The sequence below is a fragment of the Podarcis cretensis genome, assembly GCF_951804945.1.
Source record: "Podarcis cretensis genome assembly, chromosome: 2".
In the NCBI taxonomy this organism is placed as follows: domain Eukaryota; kingdom Metazoa; phylum Chordata; class Lepidosauria; order Squamata; family Lacertidae; genus Podarcis; species Podarcis cretensis.
Window position 1 is genome coordinate 43,088,727 of NC_137171.1, and position 17,654 is coordinate 43,106,380.

The 17,654-nt window shown below is 43.7% G+C and overlaps 2 protein-coding genes across 4 annotated transcripts; both read left to right on the plus strand.

The window, feature by feature from the left end:
• The first annotated feature begins 1,133 nt into the window (after positions 1–1,133).
• Positions 1,134–5,493, plus strand: LOC307210599 (resistin-like). 3 transcript variants are annotated; one of them, XM_079966594.1, is made up of 5 exons: positions 2,332–2,462; positions 2,618–2,732; positions 3,267–3,406; positions 4,407–4,484; positions 5,295–5,493. In XM_079966594.1, exons 3-5 carry the CDS (start codon positions 3,283–3,285, stop codon positions 5,429–5,431), a joined length of 339 nt encoding a protein of 112 aa, XP_079822720.1. In that variant the 5' UTR covers positions 2,332–2,462; positions 2,618–2,732; positions 3,267–3,282; the 3' UTR covers positions 5,432–5,493. The 3 variants fall into 3 exon arrangements, with proteins under 3 accessions (XP_079822721.1, XP_079822719.1, XP_079822720.1); XM_079966595.1 differs by lacking the exons at positions 2,332–2,462; positions 2,618–2,732 and adding an exon at positions 1,134–1,277; XM_079966593.1 differs by lacking the exons at positions 2,332–2,462; positions 2,618–2,732 and adding an exon at positions 1,194–1,296.
• A 3,771-nt stretch (positions 5,494–9,264) lies between these two features.
• LOC307209559 (resistin-like) lies at positions 9,265–12,779 on the plus strand. The gene is made up of 4 exons (XM_079964732.1): positions 9,265–9,357; positions 10,865–11,019; positions 11,963–12,040; positions 12,497–12,779. Exons 1-4 carry the CDS (start codon positions 9,323–9,325, stop codon positions 12,631–12,633), a joined length of 405 nt encoding a protein of 134 aa, XP_079820858.1. The 5' UTR covers positions 9,265–9,322; the 3' UTR covers positions 12,634–12,779.
• Positions 12,780–17,654: the final 4,875 nt, after the last annotated feature.

Sequence of the window (17,654 nt, forward strand, 5' to 3'; positions counted from 1 at the left end):
TGGCTCCTTATCTCTCTCGCCCTGACCTAGCCACTGTGATCCACGCAATGGTCACCTCCAGACTGGATTATTGTAACTCGCTCTACGTGGGGCTGCCCTTGAGACTGACCCTGAAACTCCAGCGGGTGCAGAATGCCGCGGCGAGACTCCTTATGGGGTCTTCGCTGCGAGATCACATTCATCCGGTACTATACCAACTGCACTGGCTCCCGGTGGAGTACAGGATCAGGTTTAAGGTGCTGGTTTTAACCTTTAAAGCCCTATACGGCCTAGGACCCTCGTACCTACGGGACCGCCTCTCCTGGTATGTCCCACAGAGGAACTTACGGTCTGCAAATAAAAACATCTTGAAGGCCTCAGAGAGGTTAGGCTGGCCTCAACTAGAGCCAGGGCTTTCTCGGCTGCGGCTCCAATCTGGTGGAACACTCTGTCACAAGAGACTAGGGCCCTGCGGGACCTGACATCTTTCCGCAGGGCCTGCAAGACAGAGCTGTTCCACCAGGCCTTTGGTCAGGGCGCAGCCTGACTCCCTCCTCTGGCAACCTGCACAGAATTTTGCTTAACGGTTGCCATCAATTTGATTTTAATTAATTTTTAGAATGAGATGTTTTTAGAATGTTGGATTTATTTGATTGTTGTTAGCCGCCCTGAGCCCGGCTTCGGTTGGGGAGGGCGGGATATAAATAAAATTATTATTATTATTATTATATAAATACATAGATGAGCACAATGCACCTCCCACCTTTTCAAATACCTCCATGTGTCCCATGTTCAGCCTCTACCTTCCTGTAAAACACCTTTGTAAACACGAAGAACTTTCTTCAAAAGCTGGTTTCCTGGAAGCTGTTTGCACCACCTTTGTTTGCTGTTTTGCACAGAAGAACTGTGCTCCTATTGTTTGCAAATTGTATTGAGTAGGAAAGCTCTCATTTTTATGTTGGATCACAAGAGTGGTAGGTCCAGGGGGAAACCCCTTGAATGTCCTAATTCCATGGCTACTTGCCACATTCCTTTATTGCGGTAGAGTTTCACAACCAAGAGTTTTGGACAAAAAGCATGCTCTGTCTCTTTGACCTTTGCTTTGTGATCTAAACAAGGAAACGTTGTGAGAACATTGTGCAAGGTGGTGTTCTGGACAGCACCTGGGGGCAAGGGGGTGTAAAATGTTTTGAAAAGGTAAACCAATTGGATTAGAGGTTTTGCAGCTCAGCTGTATTTAAAGGGGAGCAGTTTGCTCAGTGAATAAAACTTCTTGAAAGAAATTCATGTTTTTGAAGGTATGTGCTTTCTGACAAGGTAAGGGTATTTGACAAGGTATTATATGTATGGTAGGTGGGATTTTGTATCTTCTGAGAACATAGTCTAAGTAAGGCTCTCAACAGAAGCTTGTCAAACATTAATGCTTTATAATATATATTGTTAACTCTTGTTCATAAATGACTGATTGATTAATAGCTTATCTCTAGTGGACCCAATCAATGAATTTCCTATTGAATCCTCAGTAGAGGTCATATTTTGAGAGCACTGAATGAAATATCTTTTGACTCTGCTGCAGATTCTAATTGCATACCTTCCAAGTGTCTCAATTTTCCAGAGACAGTCCCAGAATTATAAAAGCAATCCCAATTTCTGATTTGATCACAGAATGTCCTAGTTTTCCTTTTTCCTCCCCTCCATGTTTTGGAGAACAATTGAATGTGGTGTGTGTGTGTAGGAGCAAAAACAGAATCCTATTTATATGGAAAATAAAATACCTGCACCAGATGAAGCTGGCGTACAAGGCCCTTCCTAAACATGAACAATCCACTTTACATTCTATAATTGCAAAGCCTCACCAGCCAGCCATTTCTTAGGAAACACAGGGAGTGTTTATTCCATTATTGTAAATGAAGCCTTACATTGTCTACTCAGATGTAAGTCCTGTTTTCAATGGAGCTTACTCCCAGGTAACTGGGTAAAGACTGAGTTGCCTTACTTGGCCATACTAAGCATTTTTACTCAGAACTGAAGGAAGTTTTTAATGTTTGAAGTTTTATTGTGTTTTTTTCTGTTGGCAGCCACCCAGAGTAGCTGGGGCAACCCAGTAAGATGGGTGGCATAGAAATATTATTATTATTATTATTATTATTATTATTATTATATTATTTATTGAGTTCAGTAGGATTTATTCACTGGTATGTTCCAGATTATTCTCAGTTTCTACTATTAGTAGTAGTAGTAGTAGTATTATCATGATGATGATTATCCACAGTGCTCATTTTCTAGAAAAAGAAGTGCTGGAGCTCACCATGAATTCCTCCCTTGTTCTCTACCAGCAACATCTTTCCATCTTCCCACCTACCCACTTTACCCTCTGCTTTCCCCATATATATATATATCTCCCAGACAAAGACAGAGTGCTTGAGGAAGGGTTGTGTGAAACTTGGAAGCTAAACCACCTCTTCATAATAGCCTCTATCCAGGTAACCACAAACAACAACCCAGCAGCAGCAATACAGACCAATGGAAGTTTTCAGACTCCATTTAGGAGCAGTCTCACACTGAGTGTGCTTCAGTAGGTGCAGTCTGGAGGCTATTAGTGCATGAATTACAGTGTGACTATGCCTGTCTTCTCCAGGAAGTTGTACCAGGCAGCTGAAGAAAAGTAAGGCACCCTTGCCACTTTTGCATCAAGAGGCAGCAGCACATTACAGAGCACTCCAAACTGCCAACTGGTATCTTAAGGTGGGGAGGTGGGTTTCTACCTCATCTCACACTGGCTAGATACAACACTGAACAAAAGATTCCAGCATTGCAGGGGTTGGACTAGATAGGTGATTGTTGTGGTGGTCTCTCCCAACTCTACAATTCTATGATGCAATGACTCTAGATGTTGAGCTTTTTTATAAAGGAAACCTACCTTTCAGTCATCAGACAGTTCAGGGTATCAGCCCCTTTGCTGACAGAGCCTGTATTGCAGTCCACCGAGCACAGAGGGCAGGCCCAGGAAGTCCTAAGACAGACAGCCAAGCAGTGGCCCTACCCTCCAATCTCTGGAAGCACCAAGAATCCTGGAGGCCTCATATTTCCTGTATGTGATTGGCTGCAGTGAGGCTTCTGCCTTTGTAATATGAAAAAAGGCCTCAAGGCCTCAAACTGGAATCTTCAGTTGGTCCAAACAAATATATTGCTCCTGTGTCTTCTTATGATTCTATTTCTACTTGTAATCCTTGCCCTCTGGATTCTGCGATTCCTGACAAGGCGGCTGCATTTTTTAATCTCTGCAGGACGTTCTGCAACAGCATGATGAAATTCGCCATATTCCTGTTCTTTGCTGCATTGATTCCTGCAAAGTACGCAAGTGCTCAGACATGTATTATCGAGAGTCTGATTAATGAGAAGGTCCAGGCAGCAGTCGATTCCAAAGGTATTTGGATCTGAGTGCCCGTTATGATGCTGGAAACTCTGGGCCCTATTGTCATTCTATGATTCCCAGTTTCTTCTAGGTCTGCATCCAAGATATGGGAACTGTGGGCTGTTTGATCACCAAACTGTTGCTGGAAAGAGGGATTGATTGTTAAACCACTCTAGACATGGTAGCTCTGTGAAGGAACTAGAACACCACCATTTTTAATTGGGCAGCTTACAGTTAAGACTAAACATGTCTACTCAGAAGTTAGTTATATTGAATTCAGCTGTGTTTACTCCCAAGGTGAATGGAGTTAAGGTTGCAGCTTTGTTTTTTAAAGAACAATACCATTTTGAATTGGGAAACTCAGCACCTTACAGTGCAATCCTAACCACTAGGATTTGGAAGTAAATTCTCTATTTAGAAGTAAATCCAATGGGACCAACTCCCAAGTTAATGGTGTTAGGAGTGCAGCTTTAGCTAGGGGAGCAAAAGCCAGGATCCACCTCCATCCAACTTTCCAGCGACTCTCCTAGGTAAACCAGTTTACCACCCATGAACTGCAGAGGCACACAGACAGAGAGAAAATCACCTGTGCAACTACCAGCACTCTGAGAGAAGCTCTGTTCTGAACTTAAAAAGCGGGAGAATGTCGGCTCTGTGTCAGAGATAATTCCGCAGCAAAATGAGATTTTTGTGGCCTGGAGAGGCATAACTCACAGAAGCTTGAGTGAGATTTCCGTTTTTTGCTATATACCCATACCATACATTTAAATCACATTCCCCATCCCAGAGAATCCTGGGACTTATAGTTTACATCTCACAGAGCTACAGTTCCCAGCACTCTTAACAAACCCCAGTTCCAAGGATTCTTTTATGGGAAAATATGCATTAAATGTATGGTGTGTACATAGCCTCAGAATGAAGCCTCTGTTTCCTGTAACTGTCTAAATTGCACAATTAACCAAGTTTTCTACTTGATTCAGTGTAACTCTGATCCTCCTGTCTCTTCTTGCAGTGTCCTCAATCCTCACGAAGGCTCAGCTGACTTGCACAAGCACATCTGCACCTGGTGCTGATGCTTTCTGCCCTTCAGGTGAGATATCTTGCTTGGAGAGAACAGAAAGGGAGAAAATCCATAGCAGAAAGACTGAGGCCAAGGGAGCAAGAAGAGAACTCATTTCCATGGAACTCTGTAGACATGAGTATAAAATATAAGCTCATAGCTGGGGGAAGCTGGTTGGGTTGCTTAGCTGGATTATTAGCACTGCAGTGCCATATGTTGGGTGGGAGATAGATATAGATCACCCATGTGGGTTAATTAATAAAAGATGTGAGGTAATTAATAAGAGATGTGGGGTAATTAATAAACGATCCCTAGATCCAAAGTGCGGGGCTAAACACGCTCAGTAAGAGAGCCCCAGCAGAGTTTAAAAGACACAAAATGAACAGTGAAGTGTTAGGAATAGAGACCTTCTAATTTCCTGTTTAGTCCACTTACATGTTTTACTTATAAACTTCAAAGGTCTTATTCAGGAGCTATTTCATGCAGCAGCAGGAAAGGCACAGGCAGAAAATTCTTAGGTTACAAAATACAGGAAAATACAGGAAAAAAGCCCAGACATGTTGCCTGGTTGGCTTCACATTGTGGAAGAGAGTAAACAAAGCAAGCTTCGCTTTCTTCTTCACTTTCTTCTTCACCGGAGGTGAGCAGGTATGACGAGTCTGGGAATACAATTTTGTGGTCTTAACCCCTGAAGCTTGATAGTTATATTTGACTGCAATATCCCACACTGAGCACTTGCACCTCAACTGTGATGGTGTCTGATCAGGTGGATATCCTCCATATCATGGGGATTAAAGTGCTCCGCTGCCTGTTTCTCTAACTTCTCTCTTCCATTCCCAGGGTACCTGGCCACTGGATGTGCTTGTGGAATGGCTTGTGGTTCCTGGGATATCCGTGCTGATACTGCCTGTCACTGCCAATGTGCCAGAATTGACTGGACTGCTGCCCGCTGCTGCAAAGTGGCCATTGTTGGCTGATATCTCCTCAGCTCCCTGTTGACTCCAGCTTCTATGCTCAATAAACATGCACGTTTAATTTTCTCATGCTCAAGTATTTTCTTTGAATGTATCTGGAGTGGCAGCTGCCCATAGATGAGAAACTGGGAAGCTGCTGCCTTACACAGAATTACCAAGAGTTCATCGAGCTTGTCTACGTTGGCTGGCAGAGGCTCTCCAGGGTTTCAAGTAGGGAGTCTTGCCCAGCTCTTCCTGCAGGTGCTTGAGATAAAACCTGGGACCTTCTGCTTAAAATGCAGGTGCTGTAACCAGTGAGCATCCATCTGCCTTTGCACCACAGATTGCGGAGTCAGTGTGGTCAGTGCTGCCACTCAAATGTCAAGGACTAGCAGGGCTCCCTGTAGTGGCTGGAAGAGGTAGTGGCGCCAGAGCTTCATTCAGGGGAAAGGGGGAGCTATTTATATGGTTTTGTGCCTTCCACGAGGCACTAGCCAGAGCTGGAGGATGCAGAGAGGGCTGGGCTGTAGTTTTTTATTTTGTCAATAGAGAATTAAACTACCAGCTGTTTGTCCTCTTGTGCTCAGGACATCAAGACTCCTAAGAGGCTTTGACTCTCTTCTGTTTGTGCCTGCTGCATCACGCTTGCATTGTGGAATCACACAATTCTACTTTTTCAGTACCAAAGTACATACTATATATGGGAAGGGAGAAATACATTAGAAAGGCAGTAACTTGTTGACACAGGGTGGGTGGAGTGGCAGTGCTTACTTGGCTTCTGCCTGGTGGCAGCAAAGGTCTAATGGGAACAGGGGGCAAGCAGAGGGTACTACAAGGGAGCGGGTGGTGTTGTGGTCTACACAACTGAGCCTCTTGGACTTGTCAATCCAAAGGTCGGTGTTTCTAATCCCCACGACGGGGTGAGCTCCCGTTGCTCTGTCCCAACTCCTGCCAACCTACCCGTTTGAAAGCAAGCCAATGCAAGTAGATAAATAGGTACCGCTGTGGTGGGAAGGTAAATGGCGTTTCCATGTGCTCTGGTTTCTGTCACGGTGTTCCGTTGCGCCAGAAGCGGTTTAGTCATGCTGGCCACATGACCCAGAAAGCTGTCTGTGGACAAACGCCGGCTCCCTCGGCCTGAAAAGCGAGATGAGCACCGCAACCCTATAGTTGCCTTTGAATGGACTTAACCGTCCAGGGGTCCTTTACGTTTACACCTTTACAAGGTGTGCACCTGAACCCAGCACTCACCTGTATTCCTATGCACATTCCCAAGAACTTTAGGATCTTTTACTGGATTTAAAAGACTCATCCATTATGAATGTGTTTTTAGCCTCAACCTTATGCCCCAAGAGGCTCATACGCCAAAGGAATAAACAACGCTTGGTTTATTACATGAAATGAAAATGACAGGGTATATGGATGCCACTTTCAAGCAGCAAAGTTACAATATAAGCAGGCAGCAAATCACGCAGCATACACACCTTAAATCTAAAAGAGCGAGGTAACTCCATGAAAATGTCAACTCATTTTTCATTTTCATATATAGTTAACATGTTCTCTATCATTTTAAAGATAATCTTCAAAAGCTTCATGATCTGGCAAACAGTTTTTCAAAAGGGCACTTTACATCTGAGTAAAGCAACAAGAAGCATGACGTGCAAGATGGCTCGAATTTTCTGTTTTCTTCCCCTAAAGTTCAGTTAAAGACCTCTTCAAAAAAATAGATAATAGGTTAATTGTATTCATTATTGTATTGATAGTTTAGCTTTCTCATTTGGTGAAAAGACAGGACAATACTATGTTACGTTAGGAACAAAATCAGATGAGCTAATGACAAACTTAGAATGGTTGAGTGTTACATTAGTCACGAAAGCACATACCCCCCCCCATAACAAATGAAACTAAAAATGGATATGTTTTAACTTTATTTTCTTTGTTAAGGTTCTCAGCATTATGAAAATATGGTGAAATGCGTACATGCAACATTTCTTGTGACCAATGCAACCCAACAATCGCGCAACTTACATAGCAGAAATATGTTGTCATGTGTGCCATTTAAACTTATTTTTAGGAATGTCATATTTTATTTCCTGATAATCTAATAATTTAATAATTATTAGAGGAGCAATCCCAATGTCAAAATCCCTTTCGCTCCCTTTCACTTAAGTGAGATCAGGCTTAAAAGGGAAGACAGGGAGAAGCCTCTGAGAGTTTCTTTTACTCCCAATCTCACTGCAGTCTTAAAGAGGGAGGAGGAAACCTCCCAAAGCTTCTGAGAGGATTCGCGACTCTCTCCCCCTTTAATATTACAGTGATATCAGAGGAAAGGTGGCAGAGTCCTTTGGAAGCCCCTACATCCCTCTTTTTAAGATCACAGAAAGACCAGGCTTAGAAGGGAAAGAAAGACACATACAGCTCATTTTTAGTGCTGAGTTTGGGTGCACCTGGAGCAATAATTTAAAATAAACACCACAAACACAGGGAGTCAGGAGCAGCCCAAGGCATTTTGCTGCTGGAGGTGTACGATAAGAAGCTGCATTCCTTATTCTGTGCACAAATTAGAATGGTAGATGAATGGTAGAGGAGCCAGTGTGGTGTAGTGGTTAAGAGCGGTTGTCTCATAATCTGGGGAACCGGGTTCGCGTCTCCGCTCCTCCACATGCAGCTGCTGGGTGACCTTGGGCTAGTCACACTTCTCTGAAGTCTCTCAGCCCCACTCACCTCACAGAGTGTTTGTTGTGGGGGAGGAAGGGAAAAGAGAAGGTTAGCCGCTTTGAGACTCCTTAGGGTAGGGATAAAGCGGGATATCAAATCCAAACTCCTCCTCCTCCTCCTCCTCCTCTTCTTCTTCTTCAGCAGAGTCCTTCATCACACACTAGTCTTGGAGGGGTTCTTAATACCTCCTCACATCAATGATTTGATTTGATTATACTCTTGGCAGAACTATGACAGTTTGACTAGTTTTTAGCTATTGTAGCTGGGGCGGATTTTGTTGCATTAGTTTCCAGGTTTTAATTTGTGTCTGTCTTTGGATTTTATGGCTGGTTTTGATCTAGCACTGGGTTGATTGTTGACTTTTTAAATCATTTTATTGTATGCTTTGTTTTATTTTTTCTGCTTTACAGTGTATAAGGAACAAACAGGGGCATCCTATTCCATAAGAATAAGAATTTTGCTATTTATACCCAACCCATCTGACTGGGTTGCTACTCTGGGCAGCTTCCAACATATATAAAAACATAATAAAACATTAAACATTAAAAACTTCCCTATATAGGGCTGCCTTCAGGTGACTCAGCGTCGGATAACTCCATACCCTCCAACATTTCTCCAATGAAAATAGGGATGTCCTAAGGAAAAGCGGGAAATTCTGGTATTGTAACTGGGACAGCTTCTGTAAATCTGGGATGTCCCTGGAAAATAGGGACACTTGGAGGGTCTGCTTTTGTAAAACATCTCTGTAAACACTTAGAACTTTCTTCAAACTCTGGTTTCCTGAAAGCTGTTTGAATAGCCTCTGTTGTTTTGCATGAAAGATGAACTGTGCTCTCATTGTTTGCAAACCTGTATTGAGTAACAAGGCTGTCATTTTTATGCTGGATCACAAAAGCAGTAAGCCCAGGGGGAAACCGCTAGAATGTCCTAATCTCCAGTTGCCAAATTACTTTACCATAGTAGAGTTGCCCCACCAAGAGCTTTGGACAACAAGTACGCCCTAGCGCCTTTACTGCTTGCTCTGTGACCTAAACATGGAAATGTTGTGAGCACGTTGTGCAAAGGGGTCTTCCGGGAGTGTTCCTGTTTTGGAAAGGGTGCGCGTGTGCAACTGGGCAAGCGAGTAAAATGTTCTGAAACTTGGATGAGAGCTTTTGCAACCCTGCTGTATTTAAAGGGGAGCAGTTTGCTCAGTGAATGCAACTTCTCGAAAGAAATTTGAGTTCCTCAAGGTATGTGCTTTTTGACAAGGTGAAGGGGGGGGGGGAATAATCGTAGGCAGGCCCCAGCGATGTCAGCATATGCTGTGTGCCATATTGGTTGCTAGGTTTAGAGAGATGCTTCTGAGTGATGAAATTACTTATGTGAGCACTGCCCAATAGCTCTATCTCAGGCATCCCCAAACTCAGCCCTCCAGCTGTTTTGGGACTACAACTCCCATCATCCCTAGCTAGCAGGACCAGTGGTCAGGGATGATGAAGATGAAGAAGAGTTTGGAATTGATATCCCGCTTTATCACTACCCTAAAGAGTCTCAAAGCGGCTCACAACCTCCTTTCCCTTCCTCCAACACAACAAACAGTCTGTGAGGTGAGTGAGGCTGAGAGACTTCAGGGAAGTATGACTAGCCCGAGGTCCCCCAGCAGCTGCATGTGGAGGAGTGGGGAATCGAACCCGGTTCACCAGATTACAAGTCCACTGCTCTTAACCACTACACCACACTGGCTCTCACTACACCAACTGGATGATGGGAATTGTAGTCCCAAAACAGCTGGAGGGCTGAGTTTGGGGGTGCCTGCTCTATCTGGTCTATACAACAACCTGGCAGTTGCATTAAAGAATGGAGGCTTGGAGGTTTTCAGACTTTTTAAGAACAGGTACAAATTGCTCATGTTTCAACAGCCAGTCTAGATATCACTAGTGCATGAATTTCTGTGGCTTAGGACTGCCTTCTGTAGGAAAAGACATGGTTGTTTTATGAGGCAGCTAAGAAAGGTAGACAGTCACCCTTCCCACCTGAGCATTAAGAGGCAGCACCAGGTTAGGTAGCATCTCCAAGCTGCAAGCTCATGCCTTATGGGGTAGTCCGACCTCATACCACATTGGTCATATGCACAACCTAGGTTAATAATGTATTTGGATTTCATTTCAGTTTGTTCATCCATATGCAGGGACGTAGCTAGGGGGTGGTGAGGTGGGCCCCTGCCAGGGGCGCAGGAGAGGGGTGTGTGCAAAATCAGCTTTAAATATGTCCAAAAATACATCTATAAAAAAATATCAATTATTGCCTCATAAGAAAAGGTTTTTAATAGAGGGTGAATTGAATGGGTGGAGGGGTTGGGGTTGGAGGAGAGGCAGAAAGAAGAGTCCATAGCTAGGGGGTGCAATCTGGATGGTTCTGCCAGGGGCGCAAGATCACCTAGCTACGGCTCTGTAGAGGTTCCTTGCTGCCACCAGAAAGTTCAGGGTTTCAGGCCCCTCCTTGGGGTCAGGCTTAGGGGATTCTCCAGTGTAGCATTTCACAGAGGACTTCTGTCTTGTCTCTAGTGACTCTGAGAGACCCATGGCCGTAAGTGGAAGTGGTGATGACATGTAGCCATAGGTTGCAGAAGTGGTTGTAAGAGTGAGTGTGAACAGGTTGCGGGAGAGCACCTGCCCTACTGGGGGCATGGCTGTCTGTCATGGATGCTTTAGCTGAGATTCATGCATTGAAATAACTGCTCTTTCCTCCCTTTTGTAGGAAGTTCTGCACCATCATGATGAAACTGATCGTTTTCATTCTCTTAGCTGTCTTAATTCCTGCAAAATATGCAAGTGATCAGCAGTCCTGTGGTTATCCATGTATTCCAGAGAGTCAGATTAACCAGAAGATCCAGGAAGCAGTTGATTCCAAAGGTATTTGGATAGGATCCAAGGCCCCTTTATGATGTTTGAAGCTGTGTGCCCCATTGTCATTCTAAGATTCCCAGTTTTATCCAGGACTGTATGTTTCTAATTAAAACTCATAGGACTTCTTTTGAAGATCTGGGAACCCAGGGTTATCACCAAAGTTTTACCCTGAACCATAATCCGATTACTCATACCAGAAAAGTCCTTATATGTTTTTTGTTTTTGCTAGATTAAAGTTTGTTAACGTGAACATCTTCAGGTTCTACTGATATATAGCTTGTACAAGAAATCCAAAAAGATTCATGTGATATCTATAACATGGGAATCAGTCTTGAATCTTGGGCTGGTATTAGGGCAGTGTTTTTAACTATGGGTCCGACAAGCCACTCTTCTCTGCCTGTCATGTAAGTTCCCACCTTATTTCCATGCCTTCCTGTGAAACATAAACATGAGACCTCAGAAAGGCAAGTGGAATATGACACCTACAGCCCAAACATGAAAGTGTTCAATCATTGTTGCATTTGTCCTCTTCAGTGTAGCCCCTGGCCTGACCTGCTGTCAGAAATAATCCCATGGGAGAATGGGACTTTTGTGGCCTGGAGAGGCATAACACCTATAAACTTGAGTGGGATTTCTGTTGTGGTTAAATGTACACACACACACACACACACACACACACACAATGCATTTAAAGCATCCTCCTCCCAGTATCCCAGGAACTCTAATTTACCTCTCACAGAACTACAACTCCCAGCACCCTTAACAAATTACAGTTCCAAGGATTCTTTTGGGGACAAATGTGCTTTAAATGCATGTTGTGGTCACAGCTTCAGATTGATTTCCCTATTGCTTGTAACTGTTTAAATAGCAGGAGGAACAAAGAAAGCATTTTCTATTTGAGCAAGGATGTCATGTAGTATAACCTGAACTCTCATGCCTCTTCTTGCAGTGTCCTCTGTCCTACTGAAGAGCCAGCTGATTTGCACAGATGCATTTGCACGTGCTGCTGATGCCCACTGCCCTTCAGGTGAGACACTTTGCTGGGAGAGGAGAACAGATTGAGAGGAAATTAGAAGTGGGCTCATGGTGGCCAGAAGGGCAAGAACAGAACTCCCTCTGTGGGTAGACACAAAACACATTTCCACAAATCTCTGCTTCCTTTGTGTAGATGTCAGTATAATATATAAGCTCAGAGCTGGAGGCAGCTGGTTGGGTTGCTTAGCTGGATCATTAGCACAGCATGCACTTGCATCTTTACTTGCTGGTGGAAGGACAACAAGGAGGGAGCCAGTCTAACTTCTCTAGGGAGGGATTTCCAAAGTTTGGGAGCAGCCACTGAGAAGGCCCTCTCCTGTGAATTGGACCCAGAAACAGACCTGTAGCCAGTGGAGCTATTGTAACAAGGGAGTTTTATGCCCCCTCCATCCCATGGCGATTCAACGCTCTGCTGCCTCTCTCTCTAACTTTTTTTCCCCACCCTCAGGTCACAAGGCCACTGGATGTGCCTGTGGAATGGGTTGTGGTTCCTGGGATATTCGTGGTGATACTGCCTGCCACTGCCAGTGTGCCAACATTGACTGGACTTCTGCCCGCTGCTGCAAAGTGGGTATTGTCGGCTGATGGATCCTTGGCTGCCTGTTGGCTGCAGCTTCTATGCTCGATAAATCTGCATCTATAATTTTCTGAACAGTCTTGTGCTCGATTTTTTTTTTTATTGACTTAAGAAAATTATACAGACAGCCAAACAAAGAAGCCTAAATTAACATTGCCTTCTACCGATAAGAAATAATAACAACTATTACAATAATGAAAATACTAAAAATACATTTACTTCCCCTTCTGAACTTCTATTCTGGTTACAATATATTACTATTCTATAAGAATCTTTTATATCCTCTGCTGACCCATATATTATTTTATTTCCCAAATTCAACCTAACCCTCCCCTCCTCCCCACTGCTTCCCTTCATCTGTGTGAGATCTTCCCATCATAATATTTTTTTCTAGTTGCTTTAATAAAATAGAATAACATGAAAACTGTTAAATTATAATTACTTCTTTTGTCCTTACATGCTTAACAATTGCCTATTAAGAGTTCTGCTGAATCTTTTCTTTGTAAGTATCTGGAGTGGCAGCTGTCTGGAGATGAGAAACTGAGTTAGACCAAACAATCCACTGAGCTCAGAACTGTCTACACTACTTGGCAGTGGCTGCCCAAGGACTCAGGCAGAGATCAATGCTGTTACTCCAAATGGCTTCACCCTCTACTGAGAAAAAATGTAGGAGGTCCTTGGCAGATTGGGGTTGGGCTGCAGTGCTTCCTGGGTTTCCCAGTGCTTGGGTTGCTGCCAGTTACTGGGAAGGAAAGGGTGGGGCAGTGTGGCCACAGCCGTGATGGAACCAATCAGGTTTCTCCCGCTGCTGCATGTGCACCATGCCTACTTCTCCAGCACTTCGCCATCCCCCCTGTTGGTAACCAACAGCGACTTGAACATTGGGAGGCCAGTGCAGTGCAGACCCACCTCGCAGGGCCCTGCCTACTGCCACTGGCAAAATATTTGTTCCCTATCCAAAGGTCTCCAACTGCAGCACAACTTGGGACACACATGTCAAGCCTCACAGTAGTAATGAGGCAGATACACACATATTATACACACATATTGTATGTTGAGATGGGATAGATGTCATCCTGTAACACAGGGGTCAGCAACCTTTTTCAGCCATGGGCCGGTCCACCATCCCTCAGACCATGTGGTGGGCCGGACCATATTTTTTGGGGGGAAATGAACGAATTCCTGTGCCCCACAAATAACTCAGAGATGCATTTCAAATAAAAGCACACATTCTACTCATGTAAAACCACCAGGCAGGCCCCACAAATAAGCCAGGGATGCATTTGAAATAAAAGGACACATTCTACTCATGTAAAAACACACTGATTCCCGGTCTGTCCGCAGGCCAGATTGAGAAGGCGATTGGGCTGCATCCAGCCCGTGGGCCTTAGGTTGCCTACCCCTGCTGTAACAAATCTGGGATGTACTGCCTATGGAGAGTTTAAAGGGTGGCCTGGTATTGATTCTCATATCCCAACGGCTCTTTCTAAGTGCTAAAGAAAAAGAAAGAGAAAAATGCATCCATATCCTGTCCAGAATTATAATGAACTGCTGCTCATCTTGAGACTGGGAACACAAGAGCTGATTTATGCTTCTGTCAGCCCGGATATGTGGAAGCGAGTTCTTCAGATTATCAGACTGATAACTTCAGAAATAAATTGAGAACATGTTCTGCCCTGACAAAGACGGTATGCCGTCACCCATTTCTACACAATACTTAGAGCCTTCTTCACACATTATGATGAATGTGCGTAAGGAAGGGGGGGAGAGGGTGGTGCCCACTTTCCTTGTTCTTCCTATCATGCCTCTTTGACATAACTTGTGAAAGAGCCTATATAGGTACAGACCGCATGGGCGGTAGGAGACCCTGCCTTTCCTTTTGACCCCGATGGCATAGAGAGAGTCCATGGTGGAATCAAGACACATATTAAAAAAAACATGTTGTGAAAATGCTTTTTTAAAAAAAGTTTTGAAAAATATATCGAAATAGCTCACAATCACCATCTAGTATCACATTTGCATAATGCACTTTACAACACACTTAAAATGTGTAGCTGAGTCCCATACTGTATGTAGAAAAGTTTTATTGTGTATGTCAGGTGTAGCCAACATGGTGCCTCCAGATGGACTACAACTTCCATCACTCCCAAGTATTGGCCATGGCTCACAGCATCTGAAGGGCACCATGTTGGTTACCCCATGATGGTGGGTTTTTCCTAGATATTATGCTGAACATGAAGAGGAAGACAAAGAGAGGTCAGCAGCCACAATCCCGCTTATTATAATGTATGAAGAAGACTTGGGTGACAGACTAATGGGGTAGAATTCTGGACTGTACTACTTCACTGTACCTAGGGAAAGGTGTGTGTTACATTTATGTTGTTTTCCAAACTGAAGGGCTCCCTGCCTGAAATACCCCAGTGCCTCAAGGATAGGGCTTTGGTAAATCTTTTTTCCTGATGTGCTACTTTTCTATGGTAAAGGAGCTATGATCATTCTAAAATATATCCATCCTAGGCTGCAACCTGGAACGAGACGCTACAGAAGCATTTCCTCACATTGATATTTATTGCATGTGTTACAGAGATAAAAGACAGCTATACATCCAGCTGGGAAAGCTTGCTGGGAAATAGATGTCTTCCATTGTTTCCAGTGGGCACCTATCACATCCCAACAACAATGGCATTCCACGGAACGGGGGAACAGAAAAAGCAGCTTTCCAATCATTTGCATGAACCAGAAGCCATGTATTGGAGTACACACTTTATTGAACCCTCCTTCCAACTTTGACAGCCACTTTTGAAAAAAATTAAGAACGGGGTGGGTGAGTTCCCAAATCAACTTCCAAAATGCTGCATTATTGGTTTTTAAAAAAACAAAACAAAACTCTTTTTAAAAAAAATAATTTTTTTTTTTTAAATTTTCAAAATAAAAAGGAAAGATAGAAAGAAAGGACAAATATAGTTTACACTTAATTTCAATAACATCTTTCCCGGACTTCCCCCTCCCCTCCCCCTCTTGTATTCCATTCCCTTAAATTGATTCCACAAATTCTTACCCCAAATTTTAAAGCCTTATTGTAATTTTAACTAACCCATTTATTCCAAATTAATTTATCTTATTTATCTTAATTAACCATTTCTCCTTATATTTTATATAATTCCCTAAGATCGACCTCCTTTCCCTTCCATGAATTCCCCTATTTTCAAACAACAGACAAGAGAGAGAGAAAAAAGAAAAAAAAAGAAAAAAACTGTAATTTTACAGCCTTTGGGTTCCAAATCTCCCCCCCCCCCCATTCCCCGGTTCCGTTCCCAAAATTCATCCATTGTCTATTGCCAGCCTGGTGCATCCACGTCTATATCTCAGCTCCACTTTGCCGTCTTTTGATAGCTTTTAATTTCAAAAAGTCCAATCTCGGAGAAACTCTCAAAAAAAAGATCATTCTTCTTCCATCCAGACCTCTGTGTTTAAGAGACTAACTCAAATTCTGTTTCTTGATCCTTTTAAAGTCTGGATGTTCCAAATGCTCCAATTTCGAATTTAGTCCAGCTCTTTACTTTTTCCTGTTCTGCCGCAGAAACCTTCTAATTCAGAAACTTCTTGTTCTCCACAGAGGCTTTTGTTATTCAGGAACATAAACTTGCGTCAAGTCCCTTCCTTTCTTCAATAGATAAATCCACTGTCTCCTTTAGTATAGAAACCTCTGTAGACAAAATAATGCTTCGTTTTTGCAGCTTTCCCAAGAGATAACAAATCCTGCTCAAATCCATGGTATTTTTCCACTTACTGTTACTGTTGCAATGTCCCGGTCTCCCTCTAGAGGGAATATGGTAACTTAATTTCTTTCCAGATCAGACCCAAAAGTCAAATAACTTGTTGCCTTTATTTCCAATAAATTATGTCCAAATTGTAACAATTCTAGCCAGCAAAGCCATCATAACAAAGTTCTCTTTTATTTTCCTGCTTTGACAGCTGCTTTGACAGCTGTCAAAGTTTCTGTGTCTCTTCACCAGTCTTTCATAGTGGATCGTTCCCGGTTCCCGGGGGGGGAGGGGTTGCACTTTAGTTCCCGCAAACCAATCTTCTCCTCCAGCACAATTATTGTAATTTCCCTTCGTGAAGTTAAAATTTTTTTCAAATAAGCAAGTTCATCTCTCGATCTTAGTTGTCAAATCCTTGCGTTAAGCCATCTACAACAGGGGGGGCGGACTTCCTTTTTGCACCCCCCCGCTCGCTCCAAATTCGTAGATCAAATTTCCTTTTTAAGTCCAATGAATTTACTCACAGGTTATTCTTTTTAGTCCAAATCCGAAATTTCCATGGAAGAAGTCGTTGCTCTCCGCCGAATGGCATGCGGCTTCGCTAGGCAGGGGAAGCAGTGGACTCATAGCACCACACCCCCCCGTCACCCGCTGCGCAGCCTTTAAAAAGGCTCCTTCGCGGGTCGGGGGGGCGCAAACGGTGCCCGGCGAGTCACCAAGTCCATGGGCATCTCCGCCCATGGTTTTTGAGGGTCCCCGCGTCGCCGGCGCGGCAGGACCCAACCCCTACTCAGCAGACTCCCTCCGGAGCTCGGAGGGAGTCCGCCATTCGGCAATGGCGCCGACCCGGAAGTCCAACAAAACAAAACTCTTGAGAGGATATATGAAGGAATACCATGAAGCAGATGCATATTGAATACTATATAAAATGGCTCTCAGAGATGGATGAAAATGTTACACAGGGTGTAAGGGAAAACAGCCTGCCTTTCTCTTGCAGTTTGGCAGTGTTAATCTGACATGTTTTTTATATAAGTGCCTTTGGAGAGAACTGAATTACCGTTCTGAGCAATTGCAGTCCATGGCACCTTCCCGACACTTGCCAGACTAAGAGCTGCAATTGCATGAAAATGACTCTCCATTTGTAATTGTGCTCTGAATTGAGTAACCCCCCCCCCCCCGCAGTTGCAAAGCAACTGGGTCAACAAGTTTTACAACAGCACTACTCTTACATACTCTAAGCCAGTGTTTCCCTCCAGCTGTTTTTG